We start from the raw sequence: 17,141 nt of genomic DNA on the forward strand, positions 1-17,141 counted from the left end.
GCCCCTGACTGCAAGCAAGAGACATAAAGATAGAGAAAAAGGAAATGAAAAAGTAAGAAACCAAACTAAACCATTGCTATCAAGTCAATTCTGACTCATAGCAACCCTACAGGACAGAGTAGAAGTGCCCCATAGAGTTTCCAAGGAGCGCATGGTGGATTTGAACTGCCGACCTTTTAGTTAGCAGCAGTAGCACTTTACTACTAGGCCACCAGGTTTTCCAGAAAGTGCTGAGAGGATTTATTTGGAGAAGGCTATCTGGAGGAGAAGGTTTTTGAGCCTGATTTTGAAAGAGGAGAGGAAATACAAGAAGTAGGAATGGGGGATACAGTTGCTTAAAAGGGATAAGCAAATGGGGAAAGAATGGTGAGGTAGGACGGGGTGATGTAACAGAAGTCTTAAAGTAGACAGAGAAGTTTGATTTAGAAGTGTAAATTAACTGAAAAAGAAAATCTGAATAAAACAAGTGTTTGAAGTGTTTCAGTGTAGGAATGTAAAGTGGACCAATGAATAGAAAACATATTTAGAGACGTGAAAAAAAAAAAAAAAACCTAAAGAATTTACTTGAGTCCTTCCAGCTTGAGCACCATACTCTCCTGTAGCCTAGCTCTGGATGCCAACAAGGACAAGCTTGTGCTGAGGCCTGTGTGTATGAAATTCTGCATATTGTCTTTTCCATTCCTTCCCCCCAGGATATGCTTTTCTTTCTTAACCAAAAAGGGCCTCTGACAGAGGGCATCTTCAGAATATCGGCCAGTGTCAGAGCATGTGGAGCCCTCAAGCAGAAACTAAACTCAGGAGAGAAGGTGAATTGGGAGGACGAGCCGGTTTTGGTAGTAGCGTCTGTCTTAAAGGTAAGGAAGGTTCTAGCATTATCTTCACACAGTGTAGCTGTATAGAAATATGATTGGCTTCCTTCTTCATGATTGGCAAAGAGCCATAGTAGGTATAATACGGTCAGAATTTGAAAATCTGAAAAACATTACAGAAAGGCAAGGAAACTGCCGTGGGTGTTAAAAGCACCTGTCTGTATGCCACGTGCAAAAAAATTAAATAAATAAAAATTTGAAAGCACGCACTTACACACACACAAGCATCCTACTTTTGAAGAGCTCCTCACCGGAAATGATGGCAAAGTTTCCAAAAGAAATTTCTTTTTAAACTTTTGAAAACAATGACAAAAATTTCCCATAGTAAGGAAATTTTTACCTTATGATGAGTCCAAAAATACTCAGTCCATGAGACTAGAGGGACCCCAGAGGTCACGGTCCCCAGATCCTCTGTTAGCCCAAGACTGAACCATTCTCCAAGCCAACTTCAGACAGAGATAGGACGGGATTATAGGACAGAAAATGATTCTGGTGAGAAGTGAGCTTCCTGGCCCAAACAGACACATGAGACTATGTGGGCAGCTCCTGTCTGGAGGCAAGGTGAGAAGGCAGAGGGGGACAGGAGCTCATTGAATACATACAGAAAATACAGGGTGCAGAGGAGGAGTGTGCTGTACTCATTAGGGGAAGAGCAACTGGGAGGACATAGCAAGGTGTGTATAAGTTTTTGTATGAGAGACTGACTTGATTTGTAAACTTTCACTTAAACTAGAAGAAAATAAAATGCATAAATAAATGCTCAGTCAGGCCACCAACAGCTCCACTGGTTTTATCATCATTCCTTCCCGTTCTCTTAATGCCTTTCACTTTAAAAGTGCCATAGGAATGATGCTACCATTGGGCCTTCTTTCATCTTGACCACCTTCGGCATTCTTTGTTAATACGTGTTGTGCTTAACCTGCCACGTGGTAACCTGCTCTTCTCAAATGCCTTGCTCTTCACATCCTTAGAGATGCCTCACATATTTTGAAAATAGAATCTACATCCAAGACCAACTTTAAGCAAAGTGTTGATCCCAGAACAGCCTCTGCAGGTCTGCTTCAGGGCTCTGGTCCCCAGCATGGCGGAGATACAAGGAAGGCAGGGTAAAAACAGGGCCCAGGGCCTCCAACTCAGGCTGAGGCATAAAGGTCAAAAGTGCCTTGCCCTAGACATAAGTAAAGAAGAGTTTTCTGTATTCCCTTTCCAGTCAAGTGGCCAGGTGCCCATTTAATATTACTTCACGAGTTTATTTACAATCAAATCTGTCTTGGTAAAGGGGACATCATATATGCATCAGTAAATGGACGTTTCTTGCAAACCTGTGTCTTGGTCCATATGAAAATATATAGCAACAAATGTTCTATCACTAGTGTGTACCTGCTTTTCTGTAACACCCTCCTGTCCACTAGCTTTTAACACGTAGGTTAGCATAAATTAGCCAGCCCCCAGATCAAAAGGCTTTGGCCCCTTACTGTGAGACTTCCACCAAGACAGTATGCGGAATTCTGCATGTACCAACAGCCTAAGCTGAATTTTTGCCCTATTGTTATTTTGTGAGTTCGGTGTTTGGTCTCCTTGGGATCCTTACAGGGCACTGGTAATGGAAGAAGGGACATGCTTCTGTTCAGGCAGTGCCCTGTTGGAAGGATGCAGAGGAAGCAAGGTCACCATTGCTCTAATGAGTGGAGGGTGGGAGGGACTTGGGAAACTGACTTTGTCCGTTTTCTTCACAGCTAAGTCCTCAGAATGCAAAGCAGAGCCTGACACACACAGGACCTCAGTAAATATAAGAAAGAGTGAATGATTTCCAGGATGTGATCATGATAGTTGCCCTGAGGCATTTCCTGTAGTAGCTGCTATTAAGAGAAGTCTCCTGGCACAGTGGTTAAGAGCTAAGGCGTGTTTTGACTGCTAACCATAAAGATTGGCAGTTAGAATCCACCAGCTGCTCCTTGGAAACCCTGTGGAGCAGTTCTTCTGAGTCAGAATGGACTGAAAGACAATGTTGTTTTTTTGTTGTTGTGGGGGTGTTGGGTGAGTGTTTGACCTATTTATTTAGTGAGACCACTGGCAGAAAGATGTGACTTTGAAGCTAGCAAGGTGATCTGACGTTTTCCCCTTGTTATCACACTAAAATTAAGCTTAATAAATTTTAATAGGCCCAACTGTATGATATTAAGACAGATTTTCCAGGTCACCACTTAGGAAGCTGGCCTGTGGACGCCTGTGGCTCTAGTACTCAGAGGCCTGAAGTTTTGCTGTATCTAAATTTTGATCATTTCTTTCTGTTTTGGAACATTTTACTTCCCAAAGAAACTAAACCCCCAGAAAATATGATATCCTATCCCACCTTTCCAATTAAGGCGGGGAGCCCTGGTGGCACAATCATGAAGCACTCAGCTCCTAAGGGAAAGGTCAGTGGTTTGAACCACCAGCCGCTCCTCGGGAGAAAACGCCTGGCGATCTGCTCCCATAAAGGTTACAGCCTAGGAAACCCTATGAGGCAGTTCTCTTCTGTCACATAGGGTCACTATGATGAGTCTGAATCTACTCAGGGGTGCACGGAAACAACAAAAACCCTTAAAGAGATGAAAAAGGAAGCTTTTATGAGAGGAGGTTTTTCCAAGAAGCACATATATCTCAAGTCAGAAGACCTACTCCTGTTTTATGTGTGTGTGAGTGTGTGCCTGTATTTGTGTGTGTGGTGTTTGTTTCAGAACTTTTCTTGCCAGGAATTAAGAACACCATGGCTGAAATAGGTCATCAAAATGTGTATGTATCTCTTTTGAAGAAAATAATAGGATTTAGGGTGTTTATCACCAGGCCTTGTAATTTGTACCAGTTGGCTAAACTGTACATAAGCAGATTTCAGAAGATAGAAAGGGGCTTTACCTTTATTCCCATCACAGCCCAGACTCTGCTTTGATGCCACTAGTTTTAGTTGGAGAAAATCCAAGCACCTGCTTATGGGTGTGCAAGTCAGCAAAGAGGTGGAGCCGAGCTCTGTGGATGTCAGAGTGTGGGTGGCTATGAAGGAAATGGGGACCAAACTGAATTTTTCAACTAAATGTGATCTCTATCATTTGTCTAATACACGTTTGCCCTAAGAATAATATTATTTTTCATCTATTTTAGGATTTTTTTAGAAACATCCAGGAAAGTGTATTTTCCTCTGGTCTGTATTATCAATGGCTTACTGTTATTGATGAAGGGAATGAGGAGGAGAAAATAACTGGAATCCAGAGGTAATGATGTAGTCATTACCCAGCTCTGGCCATGCCTCAAAAATACAACCAACACACTCTCAGGAAAAAATAGCTTCTATTGTACAACTTTGCCTACTAAATAAGGACTACTGCCAAAGGGTTTCATGTGGTCACATCCATGGAGACCAGTTTAAAAGTAGATGTCTACGTTGCTGCTGTCACCAAGTTACTGTTTTTCTCCTCACCTTACTAATAGGGGACCGTTGACCATTGTGCACCTTCTGAATATTTGAAATTAATAGGAGATGAAATCTGTTAGTCCAAGAGAGGTGGTAGAGGCCAACTCTGACAGCGTTATTATTTAAATTTCTCAAATTTTTAACTAACTAGAAAGTCTTGTTATGCTCAGGAAGTAAATTTAATGAAGCATTTCTGTATACATTCATGCCTGCAACTCGCTATTCTCTCGGCACACAGAGGTGAAGGATCTAATCTCTCACCTCAAGAAACTCAGAGGCTGGTGGAGGAGAGAAGTAGATAAACTGAAGTGTCATCAGTGCTATAAAAGGGACACTCAGAGGTTCTGGGGGAACATGGTGGAGTGATAATTAGCTTCCTACAAGACTCAGAGAAAACAGAAGCTCAAATTGCAAAGTCAAGAAATGATCACAAAGAATTCCAGGTCTATGCCCATGCAAGCAGAAATTTCTGGCAGGACTCATCATGAATGTTATGGGCAACATAGCAGAATAGGAAAAAAGTACTCAGTAACTCCATTTCCTAAGCTTTCCTTCTATGAAAAACCCTAGAATTCCAATAGTATGTAGTATGTGTATATGCCTGTTGAGAACAATTCTTTTTTCGCGACTTGCAAATGTTATGAATTATCGCCTTCACAATACTTTTGGTGAACCCCCTTTTAGCAATAGAACATAGTATTTGCATTGAAGAGTTAGAAACTAAGGAACAGCGTGAAAGTCACCAAAAAACAAGGCGATGGAACAAAATACCACCTCTATTTCTCTTATAGTTTAGAGAAGACCATTTGAGTACAGTGAGCACCAAGTCCTGTAGCTCTCTGGTGTGCATGTTACCAACTGCGCTCCTGTTACGCTTTAGAGGAGACCGTTCGGGTACACCAAGTATCACATCCCATAGCTTGTTGCTGCTGCTAGTATAAAACCTGTGTACTTCACACTACTTTAAGGGTGTATCATCAGTCCGTAGTACTCAGAGGTGGGCTCCCTGTTGCTGGTGCCGTTTTGGTGACCATATTTTCTCCTAGTTGCAGCATCTTGGTATAAAAAAAAAAGTAAAACTCTGAATATGAACTGAGAAACAGTTCTAATGCATGATTAGAAAAAAAAAACATCAATCACAAATATTAGAACATTGAAAATTATACTCTTGTAAACTTGTAGAAGGAAGTGGTACCATTGAGATTGATTTGGAATAAAATTGACCTTGGATGCTGCCGAGCAGAGCAGATCTCAGAACGTACTTATACGTCTTAGTAGATAAGATTTGAACTTTTATCATCAGGCGGCGTGTTTTTCGTTGTTACCTTGGAAATAAAGGGAGTATTTTCAATGCAATTGCTGTTTAATTTCATCAGTAACTTTTGTGAGTGTTAATTGAGCACATTCTGGAATGTTATGGGGTTTGTGTGTACTAAATTTATATTAAATTCTACATTAATAAGATTAGTCCAAGTGAAACACGGAAACCCTGTGGCATAGTGGCTGAGTGCCATAGCTGTTAACCAAAGGGTCGGCAGTTCGAATCCACCAGGTGCTCCTTGGAAATGCTATGAAGGGGTTCTGCTCTGTCTTATAGGGTCGATATGAGTTGGAATAGACTCGACAGCAACAGGTTTTGGCTTTTTTTTATTGTTGTTAAACACATGGTAGTGGTTTCTGGGAAATATTGCAGGCAGCATTTTTTATGAGACAGAGTTCTACATTCTTTTATGGTTTTCACTGGGTTATGGACATTGTGGACAAAAAAAATGTCTTGTCTCTCTCCTTATTTACAAATTCTTAAAGAAATGACTTAAGAGTGTGTTTTTCTGTATTTCAAGGCTTTTAGACCAACTTCCAAAAGCCAATGTTGTTCTCCTGCGATACCTTTTTGGGGCTTTATACAACATTGAACAACATTCTGCATCGAATCAGATGACTGCATATAATTTATCAGTCTGTATCGCCCCAAGCATCCTTTGGTCTTCTACTTCCTGCAGCCCAGGACTGGAAAATGAATTGACAAAAAAGGTAATCCTATTTCTCCTTTTTATGCCTTTGGGGCCTGAGTCCTCACTTCGAACTTGAAAATCAGGTTGTTATCTAAAGCACCATTTTTTAAAAGTATACACTTTAATCCTACTCTTCTGGGATGGCACAGTCATTTGTCTTATCATGGTGGGGTATGGGAAGGTGGGTCGTTAAGTGGGAAATTGAGAGCAGCTGAGTCACTTCTTTCCCATTCAGGACACTAAATATAAGACTGACTGAACCATAAACCAAAACCCATTGCCATCAAGTGGATTCCGACTTAACAGCAACCCTATAGGAAAGAGTAGAACTGCCCCATAGGGTTTCCAAGGAGTGGCTGGTGAATTTGAAGTGCTGACGTTTCGGTTAGCAGCGTGCTCTTTAACCAGTGTGCCACCAGGGCTCTGACCAAACCATAGAGAGATAAAAAAGTGGTGTGATATGATAGAAAAAACCTGGGCTTTGAAGTTAGACAAGCCAAGCTTCAACTCTCAACCTTACCATTGCTGGATGTGTAACCTTGGGCAAAGTCTCCAAGCCAGCCCCCTCATCTAAACATTGGTAGTTCTGACAGCACCGAGCTCATCTAGGCATTGCTTGCAGTTGTGCCCATGCACATCCCAGGGGGCCAGGCAATATGAGCACCCTTGGTTCCACACACACTAGACTTCTGCCAGCACTGGCCCACTCAGAAATACTTGGCTGCCCTTTTATGTCTGCTATTGGGGTGAAGAAACTAGTAAAAGATTCCAGAACATCCTAAGGGAGCAGCAGGGTGTCTAATAAGATCACAATTTCCCCCTAGCACCCCCACAGAGCAAGCCTAAGGCAAGACAATGCTTGGGGAAGGACAGCAGTTCGACAGACAGACAGATTTTTCTACCCCACTGCCCCATTCCTTCACAGTCAGCCCACAGAGAAATTCCACTTCTCACGGTTAAGATACTTCTTCACTTAAGAAGTGAATTTCATGAATTTTCATGTATCGGATGCTTTATAAGTTGAATAACATCTTTACCCCCAACACCATATGTGGGTAATTTAAAAATTATCTGAATGTTAACTGTGTAGCCATTGGTATAAAAATATTAACCATTAAGCCAGGGACACAAATTTCATGTTTATTTCACTGATTAAGTGCATTTTTAACGTCTTTGCCCAAACTACTCTTGAAAGTATCACAGTTTCTTAGAGAAAACTAGTTTATTTGCTTTCACATCAACTCTGAATTTGTCTCAGAATTCTTTCACATTTTGGTTAGATTCAGGGTGCCTATATGAAATGTGATTTATAACTTTGTCAGATTAAAAAAAACAAAACAACATTTTTGCCATTTTGTGTTCCAGATTTCTCTTGTACAATTTGTTATCAAAAATTGCTTGAACATATTTGGAAAAGACATCACTTCCCTCTTGGAGGAAAGCTCAATGATCACAACAATGAGTTGTGATTGTTCAGAGAAGGCTTCAGGTACTGTGAATAATTTAATGGCTTTTCTAAGAGAGAGTGAGCCTGGTAGGAGTCGTGGGTGACGCCGAGACGGCAACTGCCCTGGAGCCCACAGCACGACCCAGGACAATGAAGCTGGGCCTCGGGGTCTTCTCACTGCTTCTCCAGAAGGGTGGCTCATGGATAGGGGGAGAGAGCACGCTGTTGTGAGATCAGAGAAAAGACCAAGTCCACGATGTCAAGAAGTTGCTAGTGCAGCTTGTAACAGCATCAGGACAGAGCATGGTAGGATACAGTGGTCTGGAGACTTTTTCAAACAAAACTTTAAATGGAACCCTGATAGATCTAACAGATGCGCTCTGGTTGAAACCAAAGTGAGGGGCCAAGAGCATTGCCTGTTTTATTTCTCCCCCTTTTCTTGCTCCGTGTCCCTGAGGTACCTCAGGGATCCAGTGCTCTTTGAAACAGTTTGAAAACAACCAGCATCACTGAGAAAAAAAGGACTTGATGTCAAACAGCCTATTCAGAGTGTGAACCCCTGCCCCACTGTTAGCAGTTCTGTCATCCGTGGCCAGTTTTTCCATCTCAGCCTCAAATTCTTAATCTCTAAAATTCAGATAAAAATGGTATCTAAATCTCAGGATATTTGTGAGGATTAAATAAGATAATGATGTCAAGTGAATTTGTAAAAAAGACAACAATGGAGTAGTAGAGATTTCTCTGAGGCCAGGCTCAGTAGCTAGCATTATTTGAGTCTAGCTAATCATAGCTAAGGGGCCCCTGGGTGGTGCAAACAATTAAGCACCCTGCTACTAACCGAAAAGTTGGCAGCTCAAACCTGCTCAGAGATGCCTTGGAAGAAAGGCCTGGCGATCTCCTTCCAAAAGGTCACCGTCATGAAAACCCTACGGAGCACAGTTCTGTTCTGCAACACCTGGGGTCACCATGAGTCAGAATTGTCTCAATAACACCTGGACATCATAGCTAACTGCCAGCAGCCCATTTTACAAGGTGGATTTTAGATTCAGAACCAGTATCATGTATCATGCGTCCCTTCATATTTTTGCTATTTATTGTTTGTATGATATGTATCTCAGTGCTCTGAGGAAATCTTTAAGAAAGTCCATTTTATCAGGAACTGAGATGAGTCTAGTATCTGAGAATATGTTTATGCCAAGACAACTTTTTTTTTTCTCATTCAGAAGTAACAACGGAGCAGCCTCTCGAATCCAAGCCGATAAGAGTTATACTAATTTACAGAAAGAGACAACTGCGGGATTCTGCCCAGGCCCCGTCTGACGTGGACCAACCACCTGTCACCATTTTCTGAGTCCCTGAAGATTAGAACAGCCATAATCGTATTGGACTCTTCCATATCACTCCTATCTATAAGACACCACTGAGAGCTGTTGTGTTTTCCAAAATGTTTGTAGGGCTTTGCTGAATTTGTATTTTATGGGATTTTTTTCCAAAATGTAAAGGTGTACAACTAATGAGGACAGGAAAAAACCTCAGGGTAATGCTTATCTCTGTGAAAGAAGGAAGGGGATGGGATAGGATAAAAGAAATTTCAAGCATATGTGTGTTATTTTATATCTTAAAAGAAAGATTTAAAAATGCTAACATTTTTCATATGCTTTTCACATCATTTTTAAAAATATTGTGATTTTGGAGAAAATTTACATAGAAATTAGGTCCTCATTTAACGATGTCTATACATATTCAATGACATTGGCTTTACTTCTCAGAATGTGTCAGCATTCTCATTATTTCCGTTCTGCTTGTTGTGTTTCCATTAATCTAGCTCCTTGACCCTCCTTACCTTCTCATCCTTGGTCTAGAGTAAATATTAACTGTTAGGTTTCATTCAGGTGGTTGGTTAGAGTAGCACAGTATTCACTGGCGATATTATTTATTGCTATGATCCACTCAGTCTTTGGCTGCTAGGTGACCTCTGGGAATAGTTTGAGTTCCAAGTTTAAAAGGCATCCCAAGGCAATAGTCTCAGGGTTCCTCTAGTCTCTACCAGGTCTGATCTTTTTCTAGGAATTTGAGTTTTGTACTTCTTTTTTTTTTTTTTTTCATTCTCTCTGGAACCATCTATTGTGTCCCCGATCAAAATGGTTGATAGTGGTAGCTGTGTACCATCTAGTTCTTCTGGTCTTATGGTAGCAAAGACTGTGGTTCGTGTGGGACATGGGTCCTATGGATTAATTTCCTTCTTGAGTCTTTGGTTTCTTTCACTCTGCTTTGCTCCAGACCAGAAGAGATCAGGAGTTGTATCTTAGATGGCCACTCACAAGCTTTTAAGGCCCCAAACGCTACTCACCAAACTGGGATGTAGAACATTATCTTTATGTGCTATGTCCTACCAAGTGGCCAGGTTGTCCCCTGAGATTATGATCCTAAGCCCTCAAACTGCTTCACATCATTTTTTAATAAATAAAAAGTTTAGATAGTTTTTATTGCATAAATATCCACAACATACCTATGTTTGCATATGTAAGTAAATAAAGTATTATTGAATGTACCAAGGGCTGCCAAAAGAACAAACAAATCTGTCTTGGAAGAAATACAGCCAGAATGCTCCTTAGAAGCCAGGATGGTGAGACTTGGTCTTTGGACTTGTTATCAGAAGGGATCAGTCCCTGGAGAAGGGATGGATTGACACAGTGGCCACAACAATGGACTCAAGCATAACAACAATTGTGAGGATAGCGCAGACCGGGCAGTGTTTTCTTCTGTTGTGCATAGTGTAACAACAACAAAGTATTATTCAATGAATCAGTAACCTACACAAATTTTTATAATTCTGCAGCTTTTCTTTTAAACCTTAACATGTTTTCTCCATATATGTAGAACTAATTCACTCAGTCTAGTTGTTTTATGGAGTCCCTGAGTGGTAAAAATAGCTACCATGCTTGGCTGCTACCTGAAAGGTTTGGAGGTTTGAGTCTATCCAAAGGTGCCTCAGAAGAAAGCCATGCTGTCTACTTCTGAAAAGTCAATGATTGAAATCCCTGTTAAGCCTTGTTCTACTCTGAAGGACGTGGGTTTGCCAAGATTCCGAGTCAACTCAGTGCTAACTTTTCTCTCTTTTTTTTTTTTTTTTGAGTTTCTATAAGTTGCTAAAAAGCCCTAGTGGTATATTGGTTAAGTATTTGGTGGTAACCCAAGGGTAAGTGGTTTGAATCCACCAACCACTCCACGGGAGAAAGATGTGGCTCACTTATGCCTAATGTATCTCCCTTTTTTATTTTTTTTGTATGTGTACAACTGGCTTATTGAAAAGCCTGATTCACTGGGGTACAGCTATGGAATTGCTTTACTTATTTATTTTTTTCTAATCACTGCCTTTGACTGTGCTGAAACTCCCTTTCTAGTCCTTTAATGATATGCAGGACAGATCTCACAGCTGATTACTTTCACATATTAAACAGTGCAGTTCAGTTCTGTCCACTTATCCCAGTTTAAATTAGCAGTCTCATGGCCTTCCTCTCTGCCAGCTCAGCCCAGTCGTAACTGGAGGAACTTGGATTTAGGAGGGAGCCTCGTCTGCTCTTTTGCTTCTCCTCATCCTGTTATGGTCTTCATCTCTCCTCCAATGTAGTGGATTGGGGTGAGGGTGGGGGTCGTGGAAGCCTTTGGAATCTTCTCTTTACTGACATGAGCTGCGCTTTGATTCACTGAGTTGGCAGGCACCTTTATGTTGGGGGATATAGGTGAATTCTTTGTGAAATGAATGAAAAACTCTGACTTGACTTCTCCTGACCCACCTCCCCATTCCCATCCTTGGTAGTTCAAACCGCATTCTCTTTCTTTTTTTTTAAATTAGTTTTTATGGTTCTTTAAGTGAAAGTTTACAAATCAGGTTAGTCTCTCATACAAAAATGTATATACACCTTCCTAGACACTCCTACCTGCTCTCCCTCTAATGAGATAGCACAATTCTTCCCTCCACTCTCTCTTCTTGTGTCCATTTGGGTAGCTTCTGGGCCCCTCTGCCTTCTCATCTCCCCTCCAGACAGGAGATGCCAACATAGTCTCATGTGTCTACTTGATCCAAGAAGCTCGTTCTTCACCACCATCATTTTCCATCCCATACTCCAGTCCCATCCCTATCTGAAGAGTTCACTTTGGGAATGGTTCCTGTCTTGGGCTAACAGAAGGTCTAGGAACCATAGCCTTCTAGTCCCAGTCTGACCATTAAGTAGGGTCTTTTTCTGAGAATTTGGGGTCTGCATCCCACTGCTCTCCTGCTCCCTCAGGGGTTCTCTGTTCTGTTCCCTGTCAAGGCAGTCATCGGTTGTGGCTGGGTACCATCTAGTTCTGCTCTCAGGCTGATGTAAAAACCAAAGCCAAACCCAGTGCCGTCGAGTCAATTCTGACTCATGGCGACGCTATAGGACAGAGTAGAACTGCCCCATAGAGTTTCCAAGGAGCGCCTGGCAGATTCGAACTGCTGACTCTTTGGTTAGCAGCTGTAGTGCTTAACCACTATGCCACCAGGCTGATGTAGTCTCTGGTTTATGTGGTCCTTTCTGTCTCTTAGGCTCATCATTACCTTGTGTCTTTGGTGTTCTTCCTTCTTCCTTGTTCCAGGTGGGTTGAGACCAATTGATGCATCGTAGATGGACACTTGCTAGCGTTTAAGACCTCAAACACAACTCTCCAAAATGGGATGCAGAATGTTTTCTTAATAGGTTTTATTATGCCAATTGGTTTAGATATCCCCTGAAACCATGGTCCGCAAACCCTCACCCCTGCTATTCTGGCCTTTGAAGCGTTCAGTTTATTCAGGAAACTTCTTTGCTTTTGGTTTAGTTCAGTTGTGTTGACCTCTCCTGTATTGTGTATTATCTTTCCCTTCACCTAAAATAAAGCATATCTACTACCTAATTACTGAAAACCCCTCTACCTCCCTTCCTCCCTCCCCCCTCTCCTAACCATCAAAGAATATTTTCTTCTGTGTTTAAACTATTTCTCCTGTTCTTATGATAGTACTCTTATACACAGTTTGTCCTTTTGCAACTAATTTCACTCAGCATAATGTCTTCTAGATTTCTCCATGTTATGAAACGTTTCATGGATTCATCATTGTTCTTTATCGATGCGTAGTATTCCATTGTGTGAATATACCATAATTTATTTATCCATTCTTCTGCTGATGATCACCTTGGTTGCTTCCAACTTTTTGCTATTGTAAACAGTGCTGCAATGAACATGAGTGTACATATATCTGTTCGAGCAAAGGCTCTTATTTCTCTAGGATGTATTCCAAGGAGTGGGATTTCTGGATCATATGGTAGTTCAATCTCTAATTTTTTAAGTGCCAAATCCATTTCCAAAGTGTTTGTACCATTTTACATTCCCACCTGCAATGTATCAGTGTTCCAGTCTCTCCACAACCTCTCCAGCATTTATTAGTATGTGTTCTTTGGATCAATGCCAGCTTTGTTGAAGTGAGACGGAATCTCGCTGTAGTTTTGATTTGCATTTCTCTAATGGCTAATGATCGTGAGCCTTTCCTCATGTATCTGATAGCAGCCTGAATCTCTTCTTTAGTGAAGTGCCTGTTCATAGCCTTTGCCCATTTTTTCATATGGTTATTTGTCTATTTGTGGTTGAGTTTTAGCAGAATCGTAGGTTTTAGCAGGCACAGATCGGAAATGTCATAGCTAAAAACTTTTTCCCAGTCTCTAGGTAGTCTTTTTGCACTTTTGGTAAAGTCTTTGGATGAGCATAGGTGTTTAATTTTTAGGAACTCCCAGTTATCTGGCTTTTCTTCTGCATTTTTATTCTTGTTTCGTATACTGTTTCTGCCAGGTATTAGGGCTCCTAATGTTGTCCGTATTTTTCCTTCCATGATCATTATCATTTTAGATTTTATGTTTAGATCTTTGATCCATTTCGAGTATATTTTTGTGCATGGTGTGAGGTATGGGTCTTGTTTCATTGTTTTGCACATGGATATCCAGTCATGCCAGCACCATTTGTTAAAAAGACTGTCTTTTCCCCAATTAACCTACTTTGGGCCTTTGTCAAATATCATTTGCTCATATGTAGATAGATTTATGTCTGGATTCTCAGCTCTGTTCCATTGGTCTATGTATCTGTTGTTATACCAGTAGCAGGTGTTTTGACTACTGTGGCGGTATAATAGGTTCTAAAATCAAGTAGACTGAGGCCTCCCACGTTGTTCTTCTTTTTCAGTAATGCTTTACTTATCTGGGGTCTCTTGCCCGTCCATGTGAAGTTGGTGATTTGTTTCTCCATCTCATTAAAAAATGTCATTGGAATTTGGATGAGAATTGCATTGTATCTATAGATGGCTTTTGGTATAATAGACATTTTTTACAATGTTAAATCTTCCTATCCCTGAGCAAGGTTATGTTTTCCCGCTTACGTAGATCTCTTTTGGTTTCTTGCAGTAGTGTCTAGAAGTTTTCTTTGTATAAGTCCTTTACATCTCTGGCAAGGTTTTTTCCTAAGTATTTTATCTTCTTGGGGGCTACTGTAAATGGTATTGATTTGGTGATTTCCTCTTCGATGTTCTTTTTGTTGGTGTAGTGGAATCCAACTGATTCTTGTATGTTTACCTTGTATCCTGATACTCTGCCAAGCTCTTCTATTAGTTTCAGTGTTTTTTTTGAGGACTCTAGGGTTTTCTGTGTATAAGATCATATCTTCTGCAAATAGAGATACTTTTTCTTCTACTTTAGCAATCTGGATGCCATTTATTTCTTTATTTAGCCTAACTACTATGGCTAGACCGTCTAGCACAATGTTGAGTAAGATTGGGGATAAGGGGCATCCTTGTCTGGTTCCTGCTCTCATGGGAAATGCTTTCAGAATCTCTCCATATAGGATGATGTTGTCTATTGGCTTTGTATAAATGCTCTTTATTATGTTGAGGAATTTCCCTTCTATTCTTATTTTGCTGAGAGTTTTTATCATGAATGGGTGTTGGACTTTGTCAAATGCATATTCTGCGTCAGTGGAGAAAATCATGTGGTTCTTGTCTTTTTATTTTATTTATATGGTAAAAAGAAAAAACAATTTGTTTTCTTTGGGTTACATAATTTGTTTTTCTAATGTTGAACCATCCCTGCATAAACACCCCTGCATTCGTGGTATAAATCCCACTTTGTCATGGTGAATTTTTTTTTTTTTTTTGATATATTGTTGAATTCTGTTGGCTAGAATTTTGATGAGGATTTTTGCGTCTAAGTTCATAAGGCTTATAGTTCTGTAATCTTCTTTTTTTGTGGTGTCTTTACCTGGTTCTGGTATCAGGGATATGCCTGCTTCATAGAATGAGTTTGGGAGTATTCTGTCCCATTCTATGCTGTGAAATACTTTTAGCACTAGTGGTGTTAACTCTTCTCGGAAATTCTGGTAGGGCTCTATAGTGAAGCCATCAGGGACAGGTTTTTGTTTGTGTGTGTGTGTGTGAGTTTTTTGATTACCTTTTCAATCTCTTTTTTTTGTTATGCGTCTATTTAGTTGTTCTAGCTCTGTTTGTGTTAGCTTATGTAGGTAGTGTGTTTCTAGGAATTCATCCATTAATTCTAGGTTTTTAAATTTGTTAGAGTACAATTTTTGTAGTAAACTGATATGATTATTTTAATTTCAGTTGGGTCTGTTGTAATATCGCCTATCTCATTTCTTATTTGGGTTATTTGTTTCCTTTCCTGTTTTTCTTTTGTCAGTCTGGCCAATGGTTTATCAATTTTGTTTATTTTTTCAAAGAACCAGCTTTTGGTCTTGTTAACTCTTTCAATTGCTTTCCTCTTCTCTATTTCATTTAATTCTGCTTTAATTTTTATTATTTGTTTTCTTCTGGTGCCTGACTGTTTCTTTTGTTCCTCTCTTTCTATTTGTTCAAGTTGTAGGGACAGTTCTTTGATTTTGGTCCTTCTTTTTGTATGTGTGCATTTATTGCTATAAATTGACCTCTGAGCACTGCTTTCGCTGTGTCCCAAAGGTTCTGATTGGAAGTGTTTTCATTCTCATTAGATTCTATGAATTTCTTTATTCCCACCTGAATGTCTTCTATAACCCAGTCTTTTGTTGACAGAGTATTGTTCAGTGTCCAAGTATTTGATTTCTTTTCCCTGTTTTTTCTGTTATTGATTTCTACTTTTATGGCCTTATGGTCAGAGAAGATGCTTTGTAATATATGTTTTGGATTCTGCAAAGGCTTTCTTTATGAACTAATATGTGGTCTATTCTAGAGAATGCTCCATGTGCGCTAGAAAAGAAAGTATAATTTGCAGCTGATGGGTGGAGTGTTCTGTATGTGTCTATGAGGTCATGTTGGTTGATTGTGGCATTTAGATCTTTCGTGTCTTTATTGAGCTTCTTACTGGATGTCCTGTCCTTCACCAAAAGTGGTGTGTTGAAGTCTCCTACTATAATTGTGGAGCTGTCTATCTCACTTTTCGATGCCGTTAGTGTTTGTTTTATGTATCTTGCAGCCCTGTCATTGGGTGTATAAATATTTAATATGGTTATATCTTCCAGGTAAATTGTCCCTTTAATCCTTATCTAGAGTCCTTCTTTATCCTTTGTGGTGGATTGAACTTTAAAGTCTATTTTGTCAAAAGATAATATTGCCATTCCAACTTGTTATAGATTGTTGTTTTCTTGGTATATTTTTTTCCATCCTTTGAATTTTAGTTTGTTTTTGTCTCTGAGTCTAAGGTGTGTCTCTTGTAGGCAGGATATAGCTGGAATATGTTTTTTTAATCCAATTCGTACTCTCTTTCTCTTTATTGGTGCATTTAGTCCATTTACTTTCAGTGTAAGTATACATAGGTATGAGTTCATTGCTGTCATTTTGATACCTTTTTTGTGTGCATTGCTGACAATTTCATTTTCCACTGACCTTTCTGTGCTGAGAAGTTTTTCTTTGTAAATTGTAGTTGAATTTGTTTTTCATTGTAGTTGAATTTGTTTTTAGCGAGTCTTTATGTTTATCTTGGTTTTTATTTTGAAGCATGGGATTGTTAGTCTTCTTTGTGGTTACCTTAATATTTATCCCTATTTTTCTAAGTAGAAACCTAACTTGTATCTCCGTATATCACCTTGATTTCCTCTCCAGATGGAAGATCTATGCCTCCTGTATTTAGTCCCTCTTTTTTGATTATTGTCATCTTTTACATAATGAAATCAGTGATTCCGTGTTTTGAGCATGTTTTTTAATCTTATTTTATTTTTGTGATTTCCCTATCTGAGTTAATATCAGGATGCTTTGTTCTGCGTCCTTGTGTTGTGCTGATATCTGATATTATTGATTTTCTGACCAAAGAATTTCTTCAGTAATTCTTTCAGCTTTGGTT

At 39.9% G+C, this 17,141-nt stretch overlaps 1 protein-coding gene across 1 annotated transcript in view; it reads left to right on the plus strand.

Annotated features, from left to right (window-relative positions):
* Window positions 1-9,309, plus strand: part of LOC126077501 (rho GTPase-activating protein 20-like) — a 147,851-nt gene extending 138,542 nt beyond the window's left edge. Inside the window, exon 15 of the mRNA XM_049887045.1 lies at window positions 9,000-9,309. Coding sequence (XP_049743002.1) covers window positions 9,000-9,127 — 128 coding nt within the window. The 3' untranslated portion in view covers window positions 9,128-9,309. The remainder of the gene's footprint in view (window positions 1-8,999) is intronic.
* The last annotated feature ends 7,832 nt before the right edge of the window (window positions 9,310-17,141 follow it).

This window comes from Elephas maximus, chromosome 5 (genome assembly GCF_024166365.1).
Source record: "Elephas maximus indicus isolate mEleMax1 chromosome 5, mEleMax1 primary haplotype, whole genome shotgun sequence".
Classification (NCBI taxonomy): Eukaryota; Metazoa; Chordata; class Mammalia; order Proboscidea; family Elephantidae; genus Elephas; species Elephas maximus.